This window comes from Temnothorax nylanderi, unplaced genomic scaffold (assembly GCF_030848795.1).
Source record: "Temnothorax nylanderi isolate EJ_2023f unplaced genomic scaffold, tnyl_v1.0 TNYL_tig0005_pilon, whole genome shotgun sequence".
In the NCBI taxonomy this organism is placed as follows: domain Eukaryota; kingdom Metazoa; phylum Arthropoda; class Insecta; order Hymenoptera; family Formicidae; genus Temnothorax; species Temnothorax nylanderi.
In genome coordinates, this window is record NW_027249067.1 from 3,078,459 (window position 1) to 3,101,024 (window position 22,566).

The window sequence follows — 22,566 nt, forward strand, 5'->3', positions numbered from 1 at the left end:
GATTTTTCGTAAATATTTCCCGAGTCAAAAAGAATCTATGAAACATACCAAAATTAAAAAATAAATTTATTGACAAAATGTTTAATATCAAAGCAATTTATTTCTATGTCAGAGAAATGCACAAAAAATTTATGTATCATAGCTGAAAAATAGATTTATATAAAAAATGGCGCGGCTAAATTCTTAATTTATCCTAATTCTCAGGATTAAATATTTACGAAAAAAATTTGTGACTAAGTAACGCCAATTTCGATAAAATACGGGATACACGTTGTATCCATTATACCACAGCGTGGTGAAGCGACAACGTAAGAGTAGCTTGCGAGCTCTCTTGCGACAGGCGTCGACATTAATCTACATAGAAGAGCACAGCACGAAGCTGTGCGCGAAACGGTATCACGTATCACACCCATATCTGTACTTACATATACAGCGCAGCGCTGCCGGATTATCCGAACACCTCATTCTAGCTAGGACATCCACGCTGCAGATTTATCGCCAAATAGATAATATTGTCAGGAAAGTAGGGCGCGCTCAAACAGGATCAGAACGACGGGGATTGGGAAAAGTAACAATTTTCAGATTCGATTATTTTTTAATGTCATAAAGATGAAGTTTGTGAAACTTAGTTCTATTTTAGTATACTTCTTTATGAGATTATAAATATAATAAAATTTCCTGTCTGTATATATATATATATATATATATACAATGTGTATATATATACCTATATACATTGTATATGCAGAGAAACACACAGGAAGATAAGAAAATTTATAACATGCAAAATAATATACACAGTAAAAAATTTTGTGTCAATGGAAGTCCACTCTCAATTTTGTGTTAAAATAACTCATTCATCGTGTTATTTTTGACATTTAGAAATGTTATAAATGTCGATATAACATTTCTAAATGTCAAAAATAACACGATGAATGAGTTATTTTAACACAAAATTGAGAGTGGACTTCCATTGACACAAAATTTTTTACTGTGTATGTATACGAATTATACTATAGTACTATAGTATAAATAAGTGCTATTATTAATTTTTACGTCGGATATCATAAAGGTTGCGCTTTGTATTATTCTCCCGGCTAATCGCTCATTCGCTAGATTGTGCCATTGCAAACTCACGTAAAGCTCTGCAAAATAGCTGTTGGCAAAACGCCGTATAGTTTTAACATGGTGGCGCCCGCGCCGCATGGATGCGCGCTTTTATACGAGATTAGATAGTGAGCTAAAGGTATACAGTACGCGAAACGTTGTTTCTTCTTTCATTTCGTACGTGTTCCGTTTTACGGAGCGTCTTCCTTTTTGCTGCGCAAAATTACAGACAATTGCGATACCTTGTCTCAAAGCGACGACGACGAAGCCGAGCGTCGCGTCGCTCGGATTCAACGTCGACAAAAATCTCCCAAAAGGTCCTATCAAAATCACTTTCGCGAATTCCACAAGACGTAAAACGTCCAAGCTACTTTCGTTCTACTCTTTAAGTCGCGCAATTTCTTCTCTAGCACGCGATTTTTCTTCCGGAGATTGGAATTATTTTCATTCGAAATTTGGATTTTTCCGGATCAGGAACTGCATTTATTTTGCGTGTCGCAATGTATTGTTGCCACTGATTTACAAAAAAGAGTATTATTGGAGAAAATCATTAGTTGATTTTTAAAAATTCCCTTTAATGCGCAAGAGTGATCGATATATTTTCTCATTGTATTAATTCGCAGTTATAATTTTCGCACAATGCGATTTCCCAGTTATTTAAGTTAAGACTTAGGTACAAGTCAGATCCGGTAAATTGTATGAATTTATGTAGAACTAAAGGATGAGACTCGGATCTGCAACGTGATAATGTCCAGCTATTATCCAGCAGAACAATAGAATATATCTGCACACACCCGTCCTTTTCCGATACACACGAAAGATCGCGGTAATCGGACAATGCATGTATCTGAGTTTATTGAGCGAAACTACTGTGCGAGGGATTGCTGCGCGTTCTGCATGCTGCATTAGCACTCGGCATTACAATATCAATGAATTCCGTCCTGCTATTCGATGAGCGCTGAAGAAAGGACAACTTTACGCTTTTACCGCTGACGACTAACTGAGGAAATATCATTTCGCCTCAACTGCCGGGGTGGAGACGAGCGCGAAAGATCGCGAAGTTCGTAACGCTTACTTCGTAAGTTAACGCCGATTCCCAAGTGGGAAATACGCGAGACGCGCCGGGGAAAAATCCAGAAACCGTCTTGTAAAAAATCACGAAAGCTACTTACGATCTAATGACACCGCCTCCCACTTTCGAAGTAATCTCTTTCTATAGTCGTACAAAGTTGCCGTCGTAGCTGCGGGTCGTTGAGGCGACTTTAAAAGTCGTTTTCAAGTATATTATTCATAAACTTTATCGCTGTTAGAGTGCGCCGTTGGAATGTTCACAAACCGGATCGCTTTCCATCGTAATTTTCTGGGAATGGCAGGGCATGACAATGACAAATCGGCTATGCACTGACGATATGCGGGAAAGGGGATTTTTTTGTTTGGTAGCATTTTTTCACAATTTTTTTTACAATTAAAGGGGATCAAATTCCGTTCCAGGTGCCAATTAAAAGCATGTTTCAATGCAAGCTGTCCGGTTCTTTCAATAAGCCACAACGAAATAATTATTCTCAATTAATGGACTTAACGCGGCGAATCGCGTCTGTTTTCCGTAACGCGAGAAGTGCGTCACGAACGCGTTTTCCAATATTATGGCAGGTCACCGCGGTACTGCTTCGAATCGTGCGAGAACAATCAACTGTACGACCACTCGAATTAATGGCCGTGTGAAAGGCGAAAATTAATGCTATATACATACATCGTGTGTGAGACTCTTCGTTTCGACTTACGACTAATAATAGCTCAATTATTTTCCCAGCGAGAGTCCTATTAACGAATCAATCGATATTACACAGCGTCTCGACGTGAAGATGACGCCAGCATTATTTTACCGTCTAGCTCTAAAATAAATCATCAAGTTTTAAAGCATAGAATAAAATGTTGCGTTGCGAGAGAAAAATTTCCCTTCAATTTCTTTATTTCTTTCGAATTCGATTCGTTCCGAGAGTATTTCGGCGATCGTGTTTATGTAAGGTACGGAAGCTTTTTTGTTTATACACACACTGTGCGCACTGTGCGCACCAGTTGCCGTCCAATCTTGTTTCTCGTATTGACCGGAATGGCAGTAGATTTTTAATCGACAATAGTAGTCGCAAGCCCTTTCTAGTATTAAAGGATTACACCAAACAATTCGGTTGACGGGTTCGAATTCGCGCCGTAGTAGATGGATCTACACAGCGCTGCTGGGCATGCTCTCTGTTTCGGTTAATTTCACAAAGGTGATTAATTTACCTCTTTCCGGTTCAACCCTTTGTACATGGAGATCCATATTTACCTTGTGTTCAGACTGATCAAATTTATAAAAGTATCGAATACTTTTCTTAGACTTGGCGATATTAAGTAAAGAAAGAAAATAATTATTAGAAAGAAAGAAATTTATTTTAGCTCTCTCTCTCAATATCTAATATTGTACATGACTTTATATTTGTATGTGATAATAATTCATCACAATTAGTAGTAGAAAAAAAGTGTATTTTATTATTTATAAAGAAATGTATGCTAGTCTTTTCATATTTCGTCTATCAATGTTTTTATGTTTCTATATTTATATATCATTATAACTACGAAAAAATATATAAAATATGACAAATTATTTAAAGATAATATATAGAGATTTTAAGAAAAAATGTATTGATTAAATAAGTAAGTTTGATAAATTATAGATATATTAATATTTTGGTACAAAAGTAAAATGCATGGATTTCATATTCTGTTGCGCTGTAAAAGCTTTTCACGCTTATTATGAAAAACGAACTCATATATGTATATTTCAAAATATACACATATGACGTACGTAAAGTTAAATGCATTATGTTACAGCACGAACTCGATATAATTAACTGTAGCAAAGTAAAGACACCCTATTAAAAGTGAAATAATATAAATCCGCCGTACAAATTTAAATTTTAACGTGTATGGCATTTAATAAAAACAATAATGTAGTCGAAAGAAATGATTTTGAGAGTGTGAGCAATTATTCTAAAAAAGAAATTATAGCTTACAAAATGTAGTGTAGGTTACAAAATTTGCCATTCTATGATATTAAACAATTGATTAGTTTTCTACTTTCAATAGTATCTTCTAACTATAATGTTAAAGAAACTTGAGGTAGTAAGTGTGCACCGGAAAAGATAGAGACTATTAATAATCAGATCTAAAATATAACAAATTTAATACCATCAATTATTACAATTATGTAAATCCTTGATTTATTACGGCATTAATTTCTTGCATAACCAGTGAACTATTTCCTCTAATTTAGCAGAATAATTTATTGAACAAAGGTGAAAGAGAGAGAGAGAGAATACTAGAGTTTTAACTAATTTAGATAACCTTCTTGATGTTATTCAAATTTTATAAAGGATCACTTGTTTCGTGACCGATCGATTGAATCTTCTTTACGTACATGTGCAAAATGTTCGAGAATATCGAGTATGAATTTATTTAACTGATTGATTTTACTTTTGAATAAGTATTCGTTATAATCTTTTAATTTAAACTTATCGTTATGATTTAATATCAATATGTGAATTAATGAAACATAATTTGATGCGTCTTATTAAAATGCACATCAAGAATCAATGTTGGAAGACGAATAAAGCGATAAATATAATAAAATAATGGAATTTTCGATTCCTAATCTATATTAAAAGGATTTAGAATTACCATCTCAAGCATTCTTCTTGTCTTCTTGTTAAAAATACTATGCGCAAAAACAATTCAATTGAATTTGTGACCAATCCTGTGAGTATAATGAAATATTGTTCTCTGGAAATAAAAGGTGTATAGAGAAACTCGTTAACGAATTGTTTAACGAACCACACGCGTCGCGTTTTGTCAAATATTGATCACACATCTCTCGTTAGTTAACTTTGTAACAGACTTCTGCTACTGTGTCTTATGAAGTATTAATCTATTGATACTACATTCTATTAAAAAGAATGCAAGTTTCATATAGTAAATAAGAAAGTTATGTAGAAATGCGGAGAGTCATAACTTTATTTCATTATGAATATTTCTCTCTATCTTACTGAATGGAATGTTAATGTAATTTTCTTGACTAGCGGAAAATTGCAAAGATGATTTAAAATTACACAATGCCTACTCGTACGATCATGAAAATTTACTATCTCGTCAGAAGCCCAAGAGCCCGCGAAATGAATTTCACTAAAAAGAATTATTTGATATTCACATATTTGAAAAAGAAATATGTCTACATAGGCTACTACGCGCGCATGCGCGCATGTTAGAAAAATTGCGAGATTATGTTTTGCGATGTTATACTAGCGATTTTACCGGCGAAAAAAAGAGTACTGCGACAATTTTCGCTCAATAATAGTCGCATATATTGAAGAATTCATTTGTATTCGATATTTCTCTCATTCGGTTCCAAATGTATACGCATAGAATAGACGAACAACTTCCGCGATTTTGCCTAGATTTTGAAATTTTAAGCACGAAATTTTAAAACTTATACAAAGTAGGAATTTAGATTATAAATTGTGACAGTAAAATCTGTGTTTTATGTCAAAATATGATAAATAAAATATATAGGTAGGTGCAGACTTTTATGCAACGATCATAAGAAATACAGATTGAAAATGTTTTATACTTCAACAGACTAGATGGCAGTTTAATTTATGATTGATTATGATGAACGTTTTTAAAATTACACAGCTAATGAAAATTGATAGTTTGATGTCTTTTAGCTAACAAAACATTGCAGAATATACATCACAATATTTTGATCATTCTTTTTCTCTAGTTTTGCCAAATCTCGTAATTTTATACAATTGTTGAAAATACATTTCAAACTTGCGATTTCAAAAAAAGAACAAATTCAATTCTTAAAATAATTTATTGGAAAAACATAATTGCGGTTTTCTATTTGACATTTAAACATTAATCGCTTTTACCATTTTTAGTAGCAAACTGATGATATGGAATGTCTCAGATAATATAACAACTCGACTCATTGTCAGTCAGAACCAAGAGATACACGGTTAAAAAAATTATGTTCTTATTTTCTCTGTCTATATCCGTGTTATAAAGATTTCAATTTAGCGTGAGATAAGCTGCAGATAAAATCTCAAAAATAATTGGCAAAACTATATATGCAAGCAATAAAAAGCGAGAAGATTTAAAAAACAATTGTCTTCTAAAAGAAACTAATTTTTTTCTTTACAAGTAAGATATAAGAAAACTTCAGATCTGGATTTATAACAAGCATATTGCGGTCAAATAAATATAATTTCCGATCGATCATAAGAAAATTATTACATCAGTTTCAATATAAATCTAGAATTATATTTGCTTTATCGATATCTTAGCTTTCCTGAAATGTACATTTAATATTTAAATATGATTTTTCTCAAACACGAATTGAATTTTAGCATGAATTTAACGCAAAAAACCATTGCTAATTGATTCTTCAGACAGGTCAGAGAGACTCTTCTTTAATCAAATTCCCATTTCCTACCATTTGTCAATGACATAATCTGATCGATCGCTACAAAAAAAACGGACGAGGACGATTTAAAATTAACATAAAATGGAAGTACTATCAAGTACAGATATGATTCAATATTTGAATCTAGCTGCTCAAATCTAGCTACAATTTTAATGAAAAGAATCTATAAGCTTTAATTAAATTAATAATTTTGTAGATCATAAACCGTATGTGTAATATCAATGTCTGATGATGTTAAATCCTCTTTTAGAAGCAAATTTATTTACACGATCGAATTTCAAACTAATTATGCAATTTAAAGATATGTTAGCAATATTATGTATCTACAAGTTTCCACACATCTTTTTGATAGGTAAATGAATAATTTTCAGCTGTGAATATCAAAATATGTGGTGAATATAGGGAAAGCTTATTCTACAGAAAAGCTATTTCCATGCACGTAAAATGCACGTAGTACTTTCCATCATTAGCAATTCTTTGAATCACTTTTGCCGTATGATTATCCTTAAAAACGGTATTTGCGCGTAAGCACCCCTAATGCCACACCGGGAGCATACGTGCATGCATGCAAATGTCTCGCGTATATACGCGCGATCGGTGCATTTGTATGCACATGCTTACATGTACACCGACAGCTAGCGTAATAGAACACTACGATCCGAGGGCATTCAGTCGGTGTTACCGGGGGATCTGATTTATATGTGTCCTAAGAACATGGCGCCTATTCGATAAGTGGAAGTCACTTTACTCTCGTAGGAATTGTAGAAAGTTACGGGACTCCTCACGCCAGAAAATCGATGTGACGATGGCTCAGAATTTCAGGGCATACGGTTTACTTCCATTGCGCAAAAGAAGACAACGCTTTATCAGATCGAACGTGCTCCAGATCGGAAAAGAATTGGATGTGATAACACTTTTAAACACCCCGATTAAATCGCTTGCCGCAAGAAAGTTATATCGGAGAACAGAAAAAGTTTCTCGAATCGACAGAATTGTCTTTAACTTAATATATTATATCAAAACGTAATTGTAACGTATGTGTATAAATATATATATATATATATATTACAACTTGTTAATATATTTTAATCAAAAAGAAAACAGAAAAATCTGGGAATTGTCTAACTCGTCGAATAACGTGTATATCGAAGTGATATCGACATGACAGGTATAAAATATATCTAATGGGATCTGTGTCTATTTTTTAAGCCAAAAAATATACAGAACAAATATAAATCGTCGAGGGTAAAATTTGCTTACGCTGAAACCTATAGAGCAATATATCGGATCTGTTCATCGATTTGCGTGAAGCGAAACGCTCGAAAATGTCGATACGCTCGAAATAACGTACGTCTGCAATCCCACTGTTCAGTATACCGTTATTTATAGCGTACAAACGCAAAACAACAGATTAACTTTTAAACGTTGACGTCCGTGATACCTCGTAAAACGATCGATTCGCATATAACTTTAAACGAAACCAACACTTTATTACCAAGATATCGCGGATGCATTTTTTTTTTTTTTTTTACGAAGCATTCTCGTTATTGCCTCGAACATCAAAGCAAAATGGATAGTTTCCTGCGGAACACTATCTTGGTACATAATAGTAAGTATACGACGTACATTCTTGTTAAGAAATTCCGTAATAAACGTCATTCCTTCAAAGAGCTTATATAAAGAATGCATTTATTCGAACGGGAAATAAGAGACGTAAAGGAACGCGCTATCTTGTCCTGCGGATATATATTAAAGGGGACGACAAAGACAAAATAATATCATATAATCTTATACGCTAACTTAATAAATATATATATATCGTAACGCAGATAAGAGCTACGGTAAAATTTCAAATATGCGATGCGTTCGAGGAAGTTAGTGGAAATAACAATTGTGAAGTGAAACACAATCTTCTACATAATTTTTGTATTATATATTTCAGTGCAACCAGCGTTTGTACGTGTCATCGATGAAAATTCGAAGAATACTTTGAGCACAGGCGCCACTTTAGGACCTATAAATGAGGGTTCGACAATATCACTGTACTGCGAGAGCGGAGAAGGCAAACCTGTACCTACGGTTGAGTGGTTTAAGGATGGGGTGGAAGAGCCACTCGAAGGTAAGATACAATATGCTTATATACGATACGTTGAAACCGATAGGACAATATCTCAGATTTGTTCATAAGTTCCTATGCACTTTTGAAAAAATTTGGAAGAAGAGACGCAAGATAGTTTTTTTTATTAATAATATATTTCCTCTATATATCTTTCTATTAAATAATTTAGCAATATGACAATATTTAATTCTGCTTGTATTAATAATTGATCACCTAATAAATATGTTTTGTAGTAATGAATTCACGATTCCGATCTGACATTTCAATATATAGCTATATTCTAGTTATGTGAAATGAATAATTAAACAAAACGTAATTTTATCTACATAATAAAAATTTAGTGAAATTTTATCTTATACATTTATCTTATAATAACGTAGTGATAAAATTAATAAACGCCATAAATATATAATTTTATTTCCACGCTTTAATGGAATTGCATGCGAATTAAAATGTAAAGAAAGCATTACCAGTGAACCATTATTCAAGCGCGGATATTGAAAGACAAAAGAAGCCTTAGCTTTCTTCATTAATCAATTATCTGATGGTACTATCAAAAATTTCTTTTATTTTATTACATTATTAATTTTATGCGTACTTTTGAAGAGATATTACGTGTACTTTTAAAGAGATATTAAGCGTTATTGCAATTCCTTACTCTACATATTTCAATATGTGCTTTATTCTAAATGGGTGTTTCTTGTTTAAATACATACCAAGAATAATCAAGAAATGTTCTATTACAGTAACGAGCTCGTCAACTATCACTGATACCGGAATTGGTACTGGCAGTAGTTTACTGGAAATGCAAATTACACGAGAAGAGTTAGGCGCCACATTCACGTGTAAAGTCAACAGTATCGCACTCGTAGAGCCGCTCACGGTTGATATTAAACCAGACATACACGGTGAGTACACACGTTCAAGAACAATAGTAGGATATTTGCAATCTGTCATCAAAAAAATATATCTGTGCGAATTATACGTGAGATAATTGAAGTATCTTTAATATCGTAAAAGGCTTTTACTCGCTGATTTTTAATAACTTACACATGTACAGAAAAAAAAACCTTTTTACGTGCTTCACTTTTAATTGCATTGGAAAACTATCAGCTGAGCTAACAATCTGACAATTTTTTTTTTCAACACTATAGTACGTCATTACGATGATAACAAAGCTCTCAGTATGATAGGCCCTCAATGCTGAAGTTTTCCAATGTACGTCAATTAAAAAGCATACATTGATCATCACGTGTGGCATTGGCTATACGCGAATCGATTATCGCGTATTTCATTCGATGGGGAAAATATGCCTTACATGCCAGGATCGCTTACAATTTCGATCGCGTGATATAATTTGCACACGATATAGTATGCAATTCGATAACCGGTCCGTACAAACTCAATGCGAGCATAGTAACAGAACGAATGTACTTGGATACTTTGACCTAAATTTGCAACAATTCCGCTGGGTATCGTTTATTCATTAAATCAAAACATGGGTAACATCGGGTAAACTCGCCGTTGGGGTATGAATATGAATGACACCACGACCAGGGCAGTATATCAACGCGGCTAAACGAGAAGAATTTTTGCACAGAGTGTATCAACTGCAGAATATGAACTAGCTTAACTTTCAATGTCAATTAGCATTTCCCAATAAGGTCGAAGGCAAGTTACGTAATAACTCAAAGATTAAAAAGTTTGAGCGGGTCGTGGTTCGAAAACGTTAACGGAGAACAAAATTTTCTTTCTCAATCTTAAAAGAATTTTGTTTTGGCTAAAATAGTAATATAAAGTTTATCTACTTAGACATTTACTATTAAAAAATAAGCAGTTAACATTATTAATTGCTTATAAAAGAATCTCTGAACGTTTTATCGTTTCGCATTCGATATCATGTTTGTAAAGTTATATCATTTCTTTTGATTATTTAAGAAAATGTCTGGCCGTTGCAATATTTATAATTTCAAGTCTAAATAATCTAAAAATACAGCAGCAGTAAATCTAGCATTTGCAATAAAACTGGGCGTTACTTAATCATTACGTAAATTAAATATTTAGTAATTGTTCTAATCCTTTTTACATATTCAACACGTACACGTACAGTACGCAGAATGCAGTTTGTTGACGATCGACGCTTCGTATTTTCTCCACCTTCGATAATCGTGTGTTACATTTGTAATAAACTGATTCAGCAATGTGTTATATCCGCACTAAGCTAACTCAATGTGCGTATTATGCTTACGTACTATATTATGCATTATAAAACAAGCGAATTATATTGTGTTCGCGGGCGTGCATGTACTGTTAAGTGTTCTCAGAACGTGGAATTTAGATATGTCAACCGGCCATTCCATTCGGCGCGATGCATTAACGTGGTTAAAGAGAAAGCTCTGTCCTAACGTTACTCATCCTAAATATTCAACACGAGATATCGGGCTGAAATTATTCCACAATTCCGCAGGCATTCGCTGGCATTCATCTCAGAGCGGGTTTAGCCGTAAGAAACAGCTGAGAGGGGAAAAAACCGACCCCATGCCGCGTGCCTCCATATTTTACCGCACAATAATGCAATTCGAACGATCTATGGACGCACAGTTCGGGAATTCGCTTTGAGAGACGGCTCCGCGCTTAAAATCCCTAAAATTCGCGCGAGGAGAGTATGTGAGGGTGCAGAGACATCGTGCGCTTTGAAAAGTCCTCCTGTAAAGCGAGAGTACACGAAATTCGATTTCGTACGTGGAAAAGTGGTTTGCATCTCGAATTTGGATTTCTGCACGGACAGAACCGCATGTGCAGTCATAAACCATTTCGCTGTCGAATTTTTAAAATGGAAAAAACTGGCGGAACATATTTTTAAACTTTGCTACAGAATTTTATATGGGATATAACTGGTACCTTTCATATCAGATAAAGCAAAGCAGCGCTTATTTTAACTTAAATATAAAATTTAAGGTAAAATTAAAGTAAAATTAAGGTAATCCTACTCCATACTTGTTATAACGATAAGAAAGATTCTTAATGCATTTTTCATTTTATCGGATGAATCGGATTAAAATAATGCGAAAGTGACGAAAAATCGATTAAACGCGATTTCTCAGGCTTTCAGCGGAAAGATAGTTTAATGAAGTGTATAAAATACTTGCATTTTTCTTAACGTCCAAAAATGAAATTTTATATTGAGATACTTTGTAAAGCGTCAAACTAACTGATATGTATAAATGAAATAAAATATATACTACGTGCGTTGTTAATTATTCAACGAGAAAACGCACTTAATATAATTGCACTTGATATAATATAAATTATACTGTATGTTACATCAAATCACCACAATACAGAGCTGTTGCTCCAGAATTCAGATCAGTATAACAGAGAAACCTTAATGGAATTCTCTCATTAACCGTATCCTACTCCACGCCAATACGTGATTTTAGTAGAAAATTATTCTGTTTCATCGGGTATACGGTTTTCATATAAATTTAAATTTCAAACGATTTTAATAAACTGCCTATTACCCACTTGCGTTTAAAATTGCTGCAAATTGCTCAATATTATTAAACAATAATGTAGGTGTCTATAGAACAGAATACTACAGTGATACTTCTGTTATTTAAGCAAAAATATACCGCCCAGATAAGCAAAACGTAATTTTCTCTATTTTTTTTTAATATCACGATCATAATACAGAGCTAAAATGTAATATTCAAAAATTTTTTTATTCGTTCAAGTATGCGTGCATCGCCCCTCCATGAATTCGCCGATTAAAGTACACGCCCGTCATTACGGCGGTACTTGTAATTACAGCGCGCCGTATCCGTTATTTGAACATTATTTAAGCGTGTAGCGCGCACGAATTTTGCATGTTGTAAGTAATTAAATGTCCATCACTTCGTGAGAGAAGGGATTTCCGTGCATCCGCGTGCGTGTAAAATCACTGATAAATTTATATAAAATTAATGTGTTATTATAGACCATTCTTGTGTTGCGATTAGAAATTTATTAACATTAACCGAATTTATTAGCATTAACCGAATTTCACACACCGCGTGTAATATCATTGCAGAAATAGACATGCGAATACGCGTAATTCTCGATAAACGCGTTGTTAAATACGAAATCGAGATTAATTTCCTTGCTCTCGCGCGTGGAAGTGCGTCGCGGTGAATAAGTAAAATTATTGCGCGTTGATCTCTCATTATTAAATTATTTATTTATTCGCATTTAAACAGTTATTACGATAAATATGACGCTGTGATATTGCCGGAGACGAAATTAATATCTTACTAAATATGCAGCTTTACTATATGCATTGTGCGTGTTAGAATTGTCGACATGTATGCTGTTTATAAACCAATCTCTCGCAATAATTATTATCGTCTCTCAACAATTATGACCAGATTTAGGTAACGTAATTGCTATAATGAGGACGAACCGAGGCTCTTCCGATAAATGAAGTGCGCTATAATTATATTAACTAATTGTTAAGCAACAATTTTTATTCGCATTAAATAATGAGATTTGCATAATGGGTTCTTTGGTGAGAGAAGAACGCACTAGCGCGGTAGGACGAAAAGTTATTACGCGCTAAAAAAAAAAAAACAATAAGCCGGGACCGCGTGTTGCGTGTTCTTTCTGATAACCGATAAAAATGCAATTAAAGAGATAAAAATGTAGTTAAAGAGGCTAATAATATATTATTTAGATAGAGATTGCGGAAAATGCATTGATATATTAGAATCCGTTTTATCGTGAAAAGCCTCGGTTTTGTCGATATTAAGCCCTGAATTATAGGTCAACTAATCATATGCTGCATATGATTATCTAATAAGAATAAGTTTTATTCTACTAACATTTTTTATTCCATTAAACTTTAAAAAACTTGGAGAGACAAATATTTACGAATAGTACAATACTAACTATGTGCATGTATTTTCTTTTGCAATTTGTATTATTAGCGATTCTTCTGCATTATACATATAAAATTATAGAGTACTATTAAAGTACTTTTCAATGCTTTTGCGTCGGCACTGTTCATTTCGATCCCGTATCGTGAAAAATTGTCTCTCAGCGCGATAAAAACTATTGAATAATTCTGAAGGAAGAAGAAAATAACTATCAAACGCGAGCTTCAAACGCGAAGCGCAGGTTGAAATTCTTCAACGTGGTCAGTTTGGTGCAGAAAATATAAATAAATTCTGAGAGTGAATCGTATCTAACGATCTGCGGTGAATTTAAAGAGGAAATGTCGCGAATACCCGCGGGATATATCTGCGAAAATCTCACGGCCCCCGCAGCTGCTCGTTGAAAGTCGTGGAAGCAAGGTTGCGGGAGTGACAAGAACTCGTGAGCAGGCACCTGACGAAGTTTTCAGGCGGAGCGCTTCTTATAGGCAAACAAAACCAGGAAATCGCATTGCCATTGGCTACAGACTTAAAAAGTCTCGTAGCCAGCTTATCGGGTTGCGAACTCTCAGAAATTTTCGGGCGAGCAGGAAATTGGCTGAACGGGTGAATTTCCACGAGAATGAAAGAGGGAATCCTATCCCCCGTGTCATGTTAGACGTATCTTGAAACTGACTGCGATTAGAGGAACATTCCTGAAGAATTTGAAGCTCTGAGAGAAGACTTGCAGTTAAAATTACTTTTCGCAAAAATGCGAAATGTATTTTCCTTATTGCTTTGTGCTTTTATAGAAAATCGATATTTAAATTAAGAGAAAATACTATGTATACCTGACGGATGCAATTTTTAAGCGAAAATTAGTTGTTAAAGATTGTTAAAAGCTTTCAAAAACCCAGGGAATTTTTATATCTTAAAATTTAACCTTCCGTTTAGCGTTTTATTGCAGATACGCAAGACATTCAGCAACTTAAATTAACTAATTCAGGATTAAGAATTCAATAAGACGATTTTATTTTAATAAGACTCTGAAAGCATGATTTCCTTGTAAACTTTCGTTGAAACATTATATCTTCACGCTGAACAAGGTATTCGCGTTAGTCATTTTAGTCACTTGAAAGTATAGGTGTGATAAAACACGTCCTATAATGCAATCCACTGCTATCCATATGAATTCAAAGTAAATGCTGGAGCGCCGATTTGTTCCAGGATCAAAAGCGTCAGCACGTTTTCCGACGAAAAAACTATTTACGCAAAGAAAGTGACTTTTTAATCCTTTTTGCCGCTTCTGTCACCATTCTCCCCCCTCTCTTTCTCTCTCTCTTTCTCTCTCGATCTTCGTTCATTTCTCTACATCCGCTATGCCGCGTCAGGCAGGGGGAGTGCAATTGAAGGCAAATGCAATTCCCGATATTAGATTCGCCATTCGTTCTCTATTCGGATCCTGCGCCTTTTCTTCTCGTATTCCTCTTGTATTGAATACCGTTCACCGAGAGTTTGGCCGGTGAATTATCGGTCGATGTTTTCTGCATGACTTTGCGAGAACCATCAACGACCAAACCCACTAATACCAAGCCACGTACAATAATCGCGCAAATTCATAATCGCTAGTTTCGCGTAAAAAAAACTATGGCGCATTAAAGTTTAAAAAAATGTAATTAAAATCTCTTTTTATTAAATACAATCAAAAGTTGCGATAACATATATCTAATTCTTCCGATAAAAATTTTACGAACTCGGATACTTACGAGAAAATTCGCAAAATACTCATTAAAAACAATATAACAGTTTAATTTATGCATATATATGCATATAATTAGTTTGACAGTACTTACAAGTTCTATTTAAATGTAAAGTAGTTTGCTACAAGGTATTTTGCGAAAGTTCTGGAAAATTTAATGCGCGCACAAAAATCCAAGTATGCGTAATAGCCTGAGGGAAACTCGTGGGGGTTTCACGGTGCGCACCGTGATGTACATGACGGCCCGTTTGCGAAATCTATCGGCGCTAATGGATATACCTACATGTACAGCGGGCGGATATGCATCGTCACCGATTAACACGGTTCTATAAGCCATTTTTATCGTAAGCCGTGTGTCCCTGTAGGAGCCTTCCGGATCGATTTAACGATATTGAAATGACAGTTTTCGAATATTCCATTAACCATGGATTTCCGGAGTAAGCGCGGTTATACCGGAGCAACCATTGAAAAGTTGTCCATCACGCTTGTCCATCGACATCCCTGTCGCTGGAACGATATACAAACATTTAGGCCAAATGTTAAATAAACAACAAGTAAACAGCTAAATAATTGCTTGGCTATGTGTCAAGTCAACAACAATTATCCAGATAACATTTCTATTAATTAAATAAACGACAATATATATTATTAGATTGCTGTTCTTGTCATGGCACAAAATATTTACACAATCAGTTAACACCAATATTTCTGTGAAACTTCTAAAGTTCTTAAAAATCTGGGTTACATAAGCTAATCGTATATTTCGGCCTGTATTACGAGCGATATTCAGGTGTTAATAAAGAATTTTACATTAACTTGTAATCCATTTTAATTCGTAGCCAACGTTTCGACCTACTTGGTCTTCTTCAGGGCAACTATTGTTACATTCAAATAAATAAATTAATGTCTGTAATACAGGCCGAAATATATACGACTAGCTTTTGCTTCAGACGAGCGAAGATACTTATATTTATATCTGAGTTACATATTTCTTGCTTTGAAATTTATAAAATATAATCTAATAGCTTTTTTTTTACCACTTCAGAAAAAGATTGTTCGCATAAAAATTGTGTATGTCGCTTCTTTCGTACCTTTATGTCAATTATATACGATTGCGAAGAACATAGTTCCAGCACACGTCGAAGGACATTGGGGACGATGTGAAATTGTCGAAATTGACGTTTCACACGTCTCACACGTATATCCACAATCACAATCATGTCGATCTACCCTCAATTACACGTGCCAACCCTAATGTCGCTTCAGTGCCACGCGAAGCCTAGATACCATGCGATCGTCATTACATGACGCCTATGCGGCCTATGGCTGACCGTTAGCGGCTGTTTCATGTGGCCAATACAGAAACGACGGTACGTTTAACATTAGACGGACAAGTATGAAATCGCCAAATGCGACGCGTGAGCTTGAAGGAGCTTCGTGGCTTTATTGCGACACAAAGGACTGCCGTAAATCCACAGATACAATCTTTAATGTTAAAAAATCACGAGTGTTTACGTCGTAAAAAGCCAGTTGCGGTTCGTTAACTACGCTACTAGACGACGTGAGAACGTCACAAAAAGATAGTAGCGAACGGTGGTGGACATAAATGAACTTTGTCCGTTCACGTGTTAGTTTTCCTTACTAAGAACAAGTTCGTATATGTCCTAACCAGCTTATAATATAGAAATAATATAGTCGTGATATATCGTAAAAGCCGATAATATATTAAATTTAAATGCATGATCGGTTTTACACGGTTAAAATTATCATGAATATTAAACAACAAATGTTAAATATGTGTCAATGAAGGATCTTCAAATTATTTTAAATTTATATATGTACAAGTCAAATCGAGTATTCTGGTTTTGGTTCTAGAAAGATGCATTCCTTAATAAGTTATATATTCTATATTGTATACAATTAATAGAATTAAAGACCTACGTTAATTCATTTAAAATCTCGATATAATAATATTCTTTCCTTCAATATTACTGCTTGCGAACAAGATAAAAATATGAAATAGTCCAATGTTAGTCGGAATGTAATTTCGACTTTTATCAGAAAAATTTCAGAATTTTGTACGAAAAGGCATTAATTTTAATACCGTGCCGTGGTTAGCTCGACTTAGCCGAGTAATATCCCGGTCTTTTCTACTCATTATTCCAACACTTGCCCATTCTCTTTACAGTACGTCCGCTGAAGATGGACTTGGACGGAGTGGTTGGTCACGTCGTGCAGGGAACGAAGATTTTATTGCAATGTACGGTACAAGCCGCACGACCCGCCGCCAATGTGACGTGGAAGAACGGAACGCACTACGTAAGCGAGAGCAATGAGAGATTCGAAATGTTCGAGACGAAAATACAGGAAAATGTGAGTAGACGCAACGATATTGTAATTCTAAGTTGTAAAGCGACTTCCGCTCTGATTCAGATAATTTCTCTATCGCCACTGAAAGAATCACGTTTCTTATAATTATCTATTTATAGTTTTTTTAAAGTAGGGCTACCATTAAATCAGAAAGTGTTATTGATCAATCAATTATAAAGTTACTTTGGCATTCTTACTTAAAATATAGCTATTAAAACTGTTAAAATCTGGCAAAATTGGTAATTTTTTTCTCTTTAATAGAAGAAGGACAGATTTTAATAAGAAAGGTCTTCCTATACGCCAAACGCATTCATTACTAGGTAACCTGCATAGAATTCCTGATGTACAATAGATTCTTAATAGGCTTGAATTTCGTTCACCAACCTCACCGCCATTTGCATCTAAATAAATGTACATGGGATAAGCATGTTTGGTTGTACGTGACAATGAATGAGAGAAGCGCTTCGCGAAAGTTTTGATTCAGTTACTTACTCGGCGAAAGCGTACGGACTCGCAAGTGCCACAGTAAACTTCACGAAACTACCTACCGGGAAATTCTAAATCGATCGCTACAGCATCTATCGTATATTTTAATTCCCATTTAACGTTTTTGCGGGGCAACAAATTTTCGAGTTCACTCACGGAAAAAGTGCTGCGAGTCGAAACGAATTTAGAATCCAGGAAGTTCCGGACAGTTTATCGATCGATGTACTTCTCGAGGCTTCTTTTCGACTTATATTCAATTTTTATCAGGTATACGATTTGGATTTGTTTAAAAGCGGAATTTTGCGCGCAAAAAAACCGCATCACTTGCGATTTATCTTTCTGCATTGTTTCGTCAAAATGAGAATGATCGAACGCGCACACAATTTCTTTTTACTCTACTTCGTAAAAACTGCTGGCGCTCGTACAATGGCAAGACGCTCGCAAAATTCTAAAGAGAATTAAATTCCGATGTCTCTCTATTAAGTAGAATACATTTTAAATTAATTTTTAGTTGTGTAACAGTTATACCCAACAAAACAAAACAGTTTAGAAATAAAGGTGTCAAGGAATCGTCATTAACTTTCGAGTCACGTAGCCCCGTTTTATTCTTGACTTGTAAAAAATCAATTTCATGCTCGAACGAGTAGCTGCACGGCAGTGGCGGCATCGAAAAATCATTAGACCCTTCTACATATCGTGTTGTTGCGCTATCACGTATACGTATATGCATGCAGAAGTCGTGGGTGTCACGCAGCTATCATAAATCCATTACGGAAGTATCTGAAGCTATAAAGCCGCGTGCACGCAAAATGACTGTGTATATGAGACCGCCTCGCGCCTATACGTGATGCAATTAGTGCAAAAAAAACGTCGTCACAGTTAAAAGTCGTAAAGTAGATAAAACGACGTTATGTCTCGATAAGCAGAGGGTTCTTTACGTGCGAAAAATGTTGTCTCGCGGAACAAAAACACCCACGTCTATCAACTTTATTATTCCGCTCTCTATGCGTCGGCATATATACGAATTGACTAACAATATTAAAATATCATTAAATATCATTAAATATCATTAAATCAAAAGTAAATCTGTTGAATACTAAATAAACACTGAAAATCGCCACTTCGGTATACAATAATTTGCATATCAGCGACAACCTTTTGTTATCTTGCGCAAACTTAACATTTACTTCACTATAATATCTTCACAAATAAAAAAATGTATTTCTTTGAATAATTTTAATATGAAGATAAACGCTCGATGAAATAACAATATAACGCATGCACGACGAATTTAATTCATTTTACGGTGTTAATTAACGATGTTTGAAGGAGGAACCATTATTTCGTTATGTCTCGACGCGTTGGCGACGTTAACGAATCGTTGTGTTAATTAAATCGCCAGTTCGCATAATTGCGATTATGTATTCCTAACATTTGCAATTCCATATGATTGGGATGTCATAATTAGCATTGTTTACTAAGTAGCCTGATTATGGAACGAGCGACGATATAGCTAAATCCATTCAGGATATTGCACGAGATAGCGAGCGGTATCTACGACGAGCAATTACATGCCACGAATTCCTGCCGATATGAGCGTCACGTCATGACAGAATTAAGAGGATCACATTTTTAAGCTCGAGTACACCCTTTTGCGCGAATGAGGATATTACAGGCTCAGCGGGAGATGGCTTTACAATAATTTCTCGACGAGCATTATCTCATGCTCTTCTATATACTTTTATGAATTTTCCTAACAAATCAATCGACGCCATATTTAAGGATAAACATAACTTTTGTTAGATTTTTAATTAATAAGTTGCTAAGAAGAAAGAAATTATCCGAAACAATATGAAAATGAAGAACACGAGCTTACAATAATTTATTCAAAATTTAATGCTACTGTGGTACATATCTTTGTTTAATTCTCATATAATTTTAATGATAATTTTTTTGTAATATTGATTGAATATTGCATAAAGTTTCACAAGAATAATCCGAACATCTTTTTTTAATAGCATAACAATCCATTAATTGAATTTAAGTAAATAATTTAAATTATATATTTTTTTAAGATTTGTGATTACATTACGTGATTACATTACATGTTTTGTTGTTAATTGAAAACATTTTTAAATATTAATTAAATATTAATTAAATATTAATTAAATATTTATTTTTAAAATAATGTTAGTTTGCTGGCAGAAAACAACAATCTCAATTTTTAATTTTACATAGAAGATCGAAGGAATGAAAATTATTCTAAAGAATAATTATATAAAAAATAATGCAAATCATTTTTTATTAATATAAATTTATTTCTTTTTACTGCAACATGGACATATCATGAAAATCATTTTAGGTTAATATAATCATCTCTATTGGCCGAATATAAATTTGGTTTTTGTGTAATCACTTATTGTTGTGTTACTTTAAATCAGCATACATGCAGTACGGATGAAACATACAATTACTCAAAAGAAAGCGATCAGTTTTATCGCGAATATCGCAAATAACAAGATATACATTCTCGTTACATGTGTCGGCTTGTTAGTGCATTTTCATCAGTTGCACCGTGCAATTACAGAAATAAAATTACGCGGAGCTTTAAACGCGCGCTTGCGGTATTACGTTATTTTTATTCTTCGCAAATTGGAGATTGACATAGAAATCCTGTATTTTTTTGATAAACCAGGAATATTCGAAAGCGGTCAAAACGTATCATAGAAATATGATAACGTGAATACTCTTAATATACGACGCGAGTTAATTAATATTGTAAAATCTATCAAACGGACAAAGTTTAATTGGATTGATTCTACTTATAGTGCTTTATTTTTTAGCTTAGAGATTTAAATTTTTTAGGACCTCAAAGATAATTGCATGAGATAGAGATATATTATTAAAAATAAAAATGACGATCTAAATATTCTAAATTGTCATGCTTATTTTTAAATACTGCTTCAGCATTAAAATTAAGCATCTGACCAAATTTTTACCGCTTAATAAATTTAGCAGTATAAATGTTCAAAGTTAGATATTTTTCTACTAATCGTTTAAAATCTTTCTGTTCGTAGGAGGACGGTACATTCGACACGATAAGTTATCTCGCGTTTACAGCTACGGTATACGATAATAGCAAAACATTTAAGTGCTACGCCGAGAATTCAGTTACTCGTACCGAAGATCTGAAGCCAATGAAGGAAGCAACAACAATCGAAGTATTATGTAAGTATTACAAGTCGAAATGAGTTAGTCATTACTGGCGCCAGCAATTCTTTTCCAGCAATATTTTGTAGCAGTATTTTGTAGTTTTATCAGTATGACAACTATATGATTTTAATCTTTTTATGATTATTCATTTTTTATTTACTTATCGCAAGTATTGTAAAACTCTAATTTTTTTTTAAGAAAAAGTATATATAATTATAATTACATACATATTACATATATATATATTTTTTTAAGTACAATCGCAAAGTTATTAGAATCAAAATTGTCATATGAAATCGAATGGAATTGGATTGGCTCACGGAAGACGAAATCCAATTTGCTCTAACAATAAGCAAATATCCAAGAATCTTACAAGTAAATTGAATCAGATAATAACTGATTCTATCTATTTCATAAGTAACAATAAAAGCACATAAATTATAATCCGTAATTTTTAATAGTTACAATTACGGTTAATAGCGTTAAAATAGCGACTGTTGCAACAAGATTGCATTATTACCCGAAATTCACACATTTCCGTGCCGCAGCGAGCATATTCTACATCTACGGGAAACTGCGCGAGCTACAAGAGCGGTTATTAACATTTGCATACACTTAGCCCTTATGAACTAAATCCTTTAAATAAATAACTCTACATGCACACACCCGTTCGCTATTCATCAGCATAATACTATGCAAATTAACGTTGGCAGCGCGAGCAATCAGTAGAATCTTAACTTGCTATTGAATTCAAAAACTCGTTTCTTGTTTTCGCAATAAAAACGTAAAATTTACATACAATCACGACAGGATATGCTGGACCCGAGATTTTAAGACGTAACCCATTCGTTTTACGTTTTAATTAAGAAATTGCGATAGAACATGGAGATTATTCTATTATCTCTTTGCAGAGACTTCCGGCCATCTATATTTTTATACTCAAAGTCGAGAACTTTCCGAAAATAGATCGTAATTTTAGCGAAACTTTAGAGAAATAAAAATAAAGATATAATTAAAAATCTTTCAGACTTCAATCTACGCAGACTTCAATTACTTCGATACGCTACAGAAGCCAAGGCAAACGTGTTCAAAAAGAACGAAAGAT

The 22,566-nt window shown here is 34.1% G+C and overlaps 1 protein-coding gene across 3 annotated transcripts in view; it reads left to right on the forward strand.

Annotated features, from left to right (window-relative positions):
* Window positions 1–22,566, forward strand: part of Nrm (neuromusculin) — a 159,287-nt gene that overhangs the window by 105,513 nt on the left and 31,208 nt on the right. For all 3 annotated transcript variants that reach the window (XM_071713190.1, XM_071713197.1, XM_071713202.1), the window contains exons 4-7: window positions 8,571–8,747; window positions 9,494–9,655; window positions 17,581–17,765; window positions 21,326–21,476. In XM_071713190.1, coding sequence (XP_071569291.1) covers window positions 8,571–8,747; window positions 9,494–9,655; window positions 17,581–17,765; window positions 21,326–21,476 — 675 coding nt within the window. The remainder of the gene's footprint in view (window positions 1–8,570; window positions 8,748–9,493; window positions 9,656–17,580; window positions 17,766–21,325; window positions 21,477–22,566) is intronic.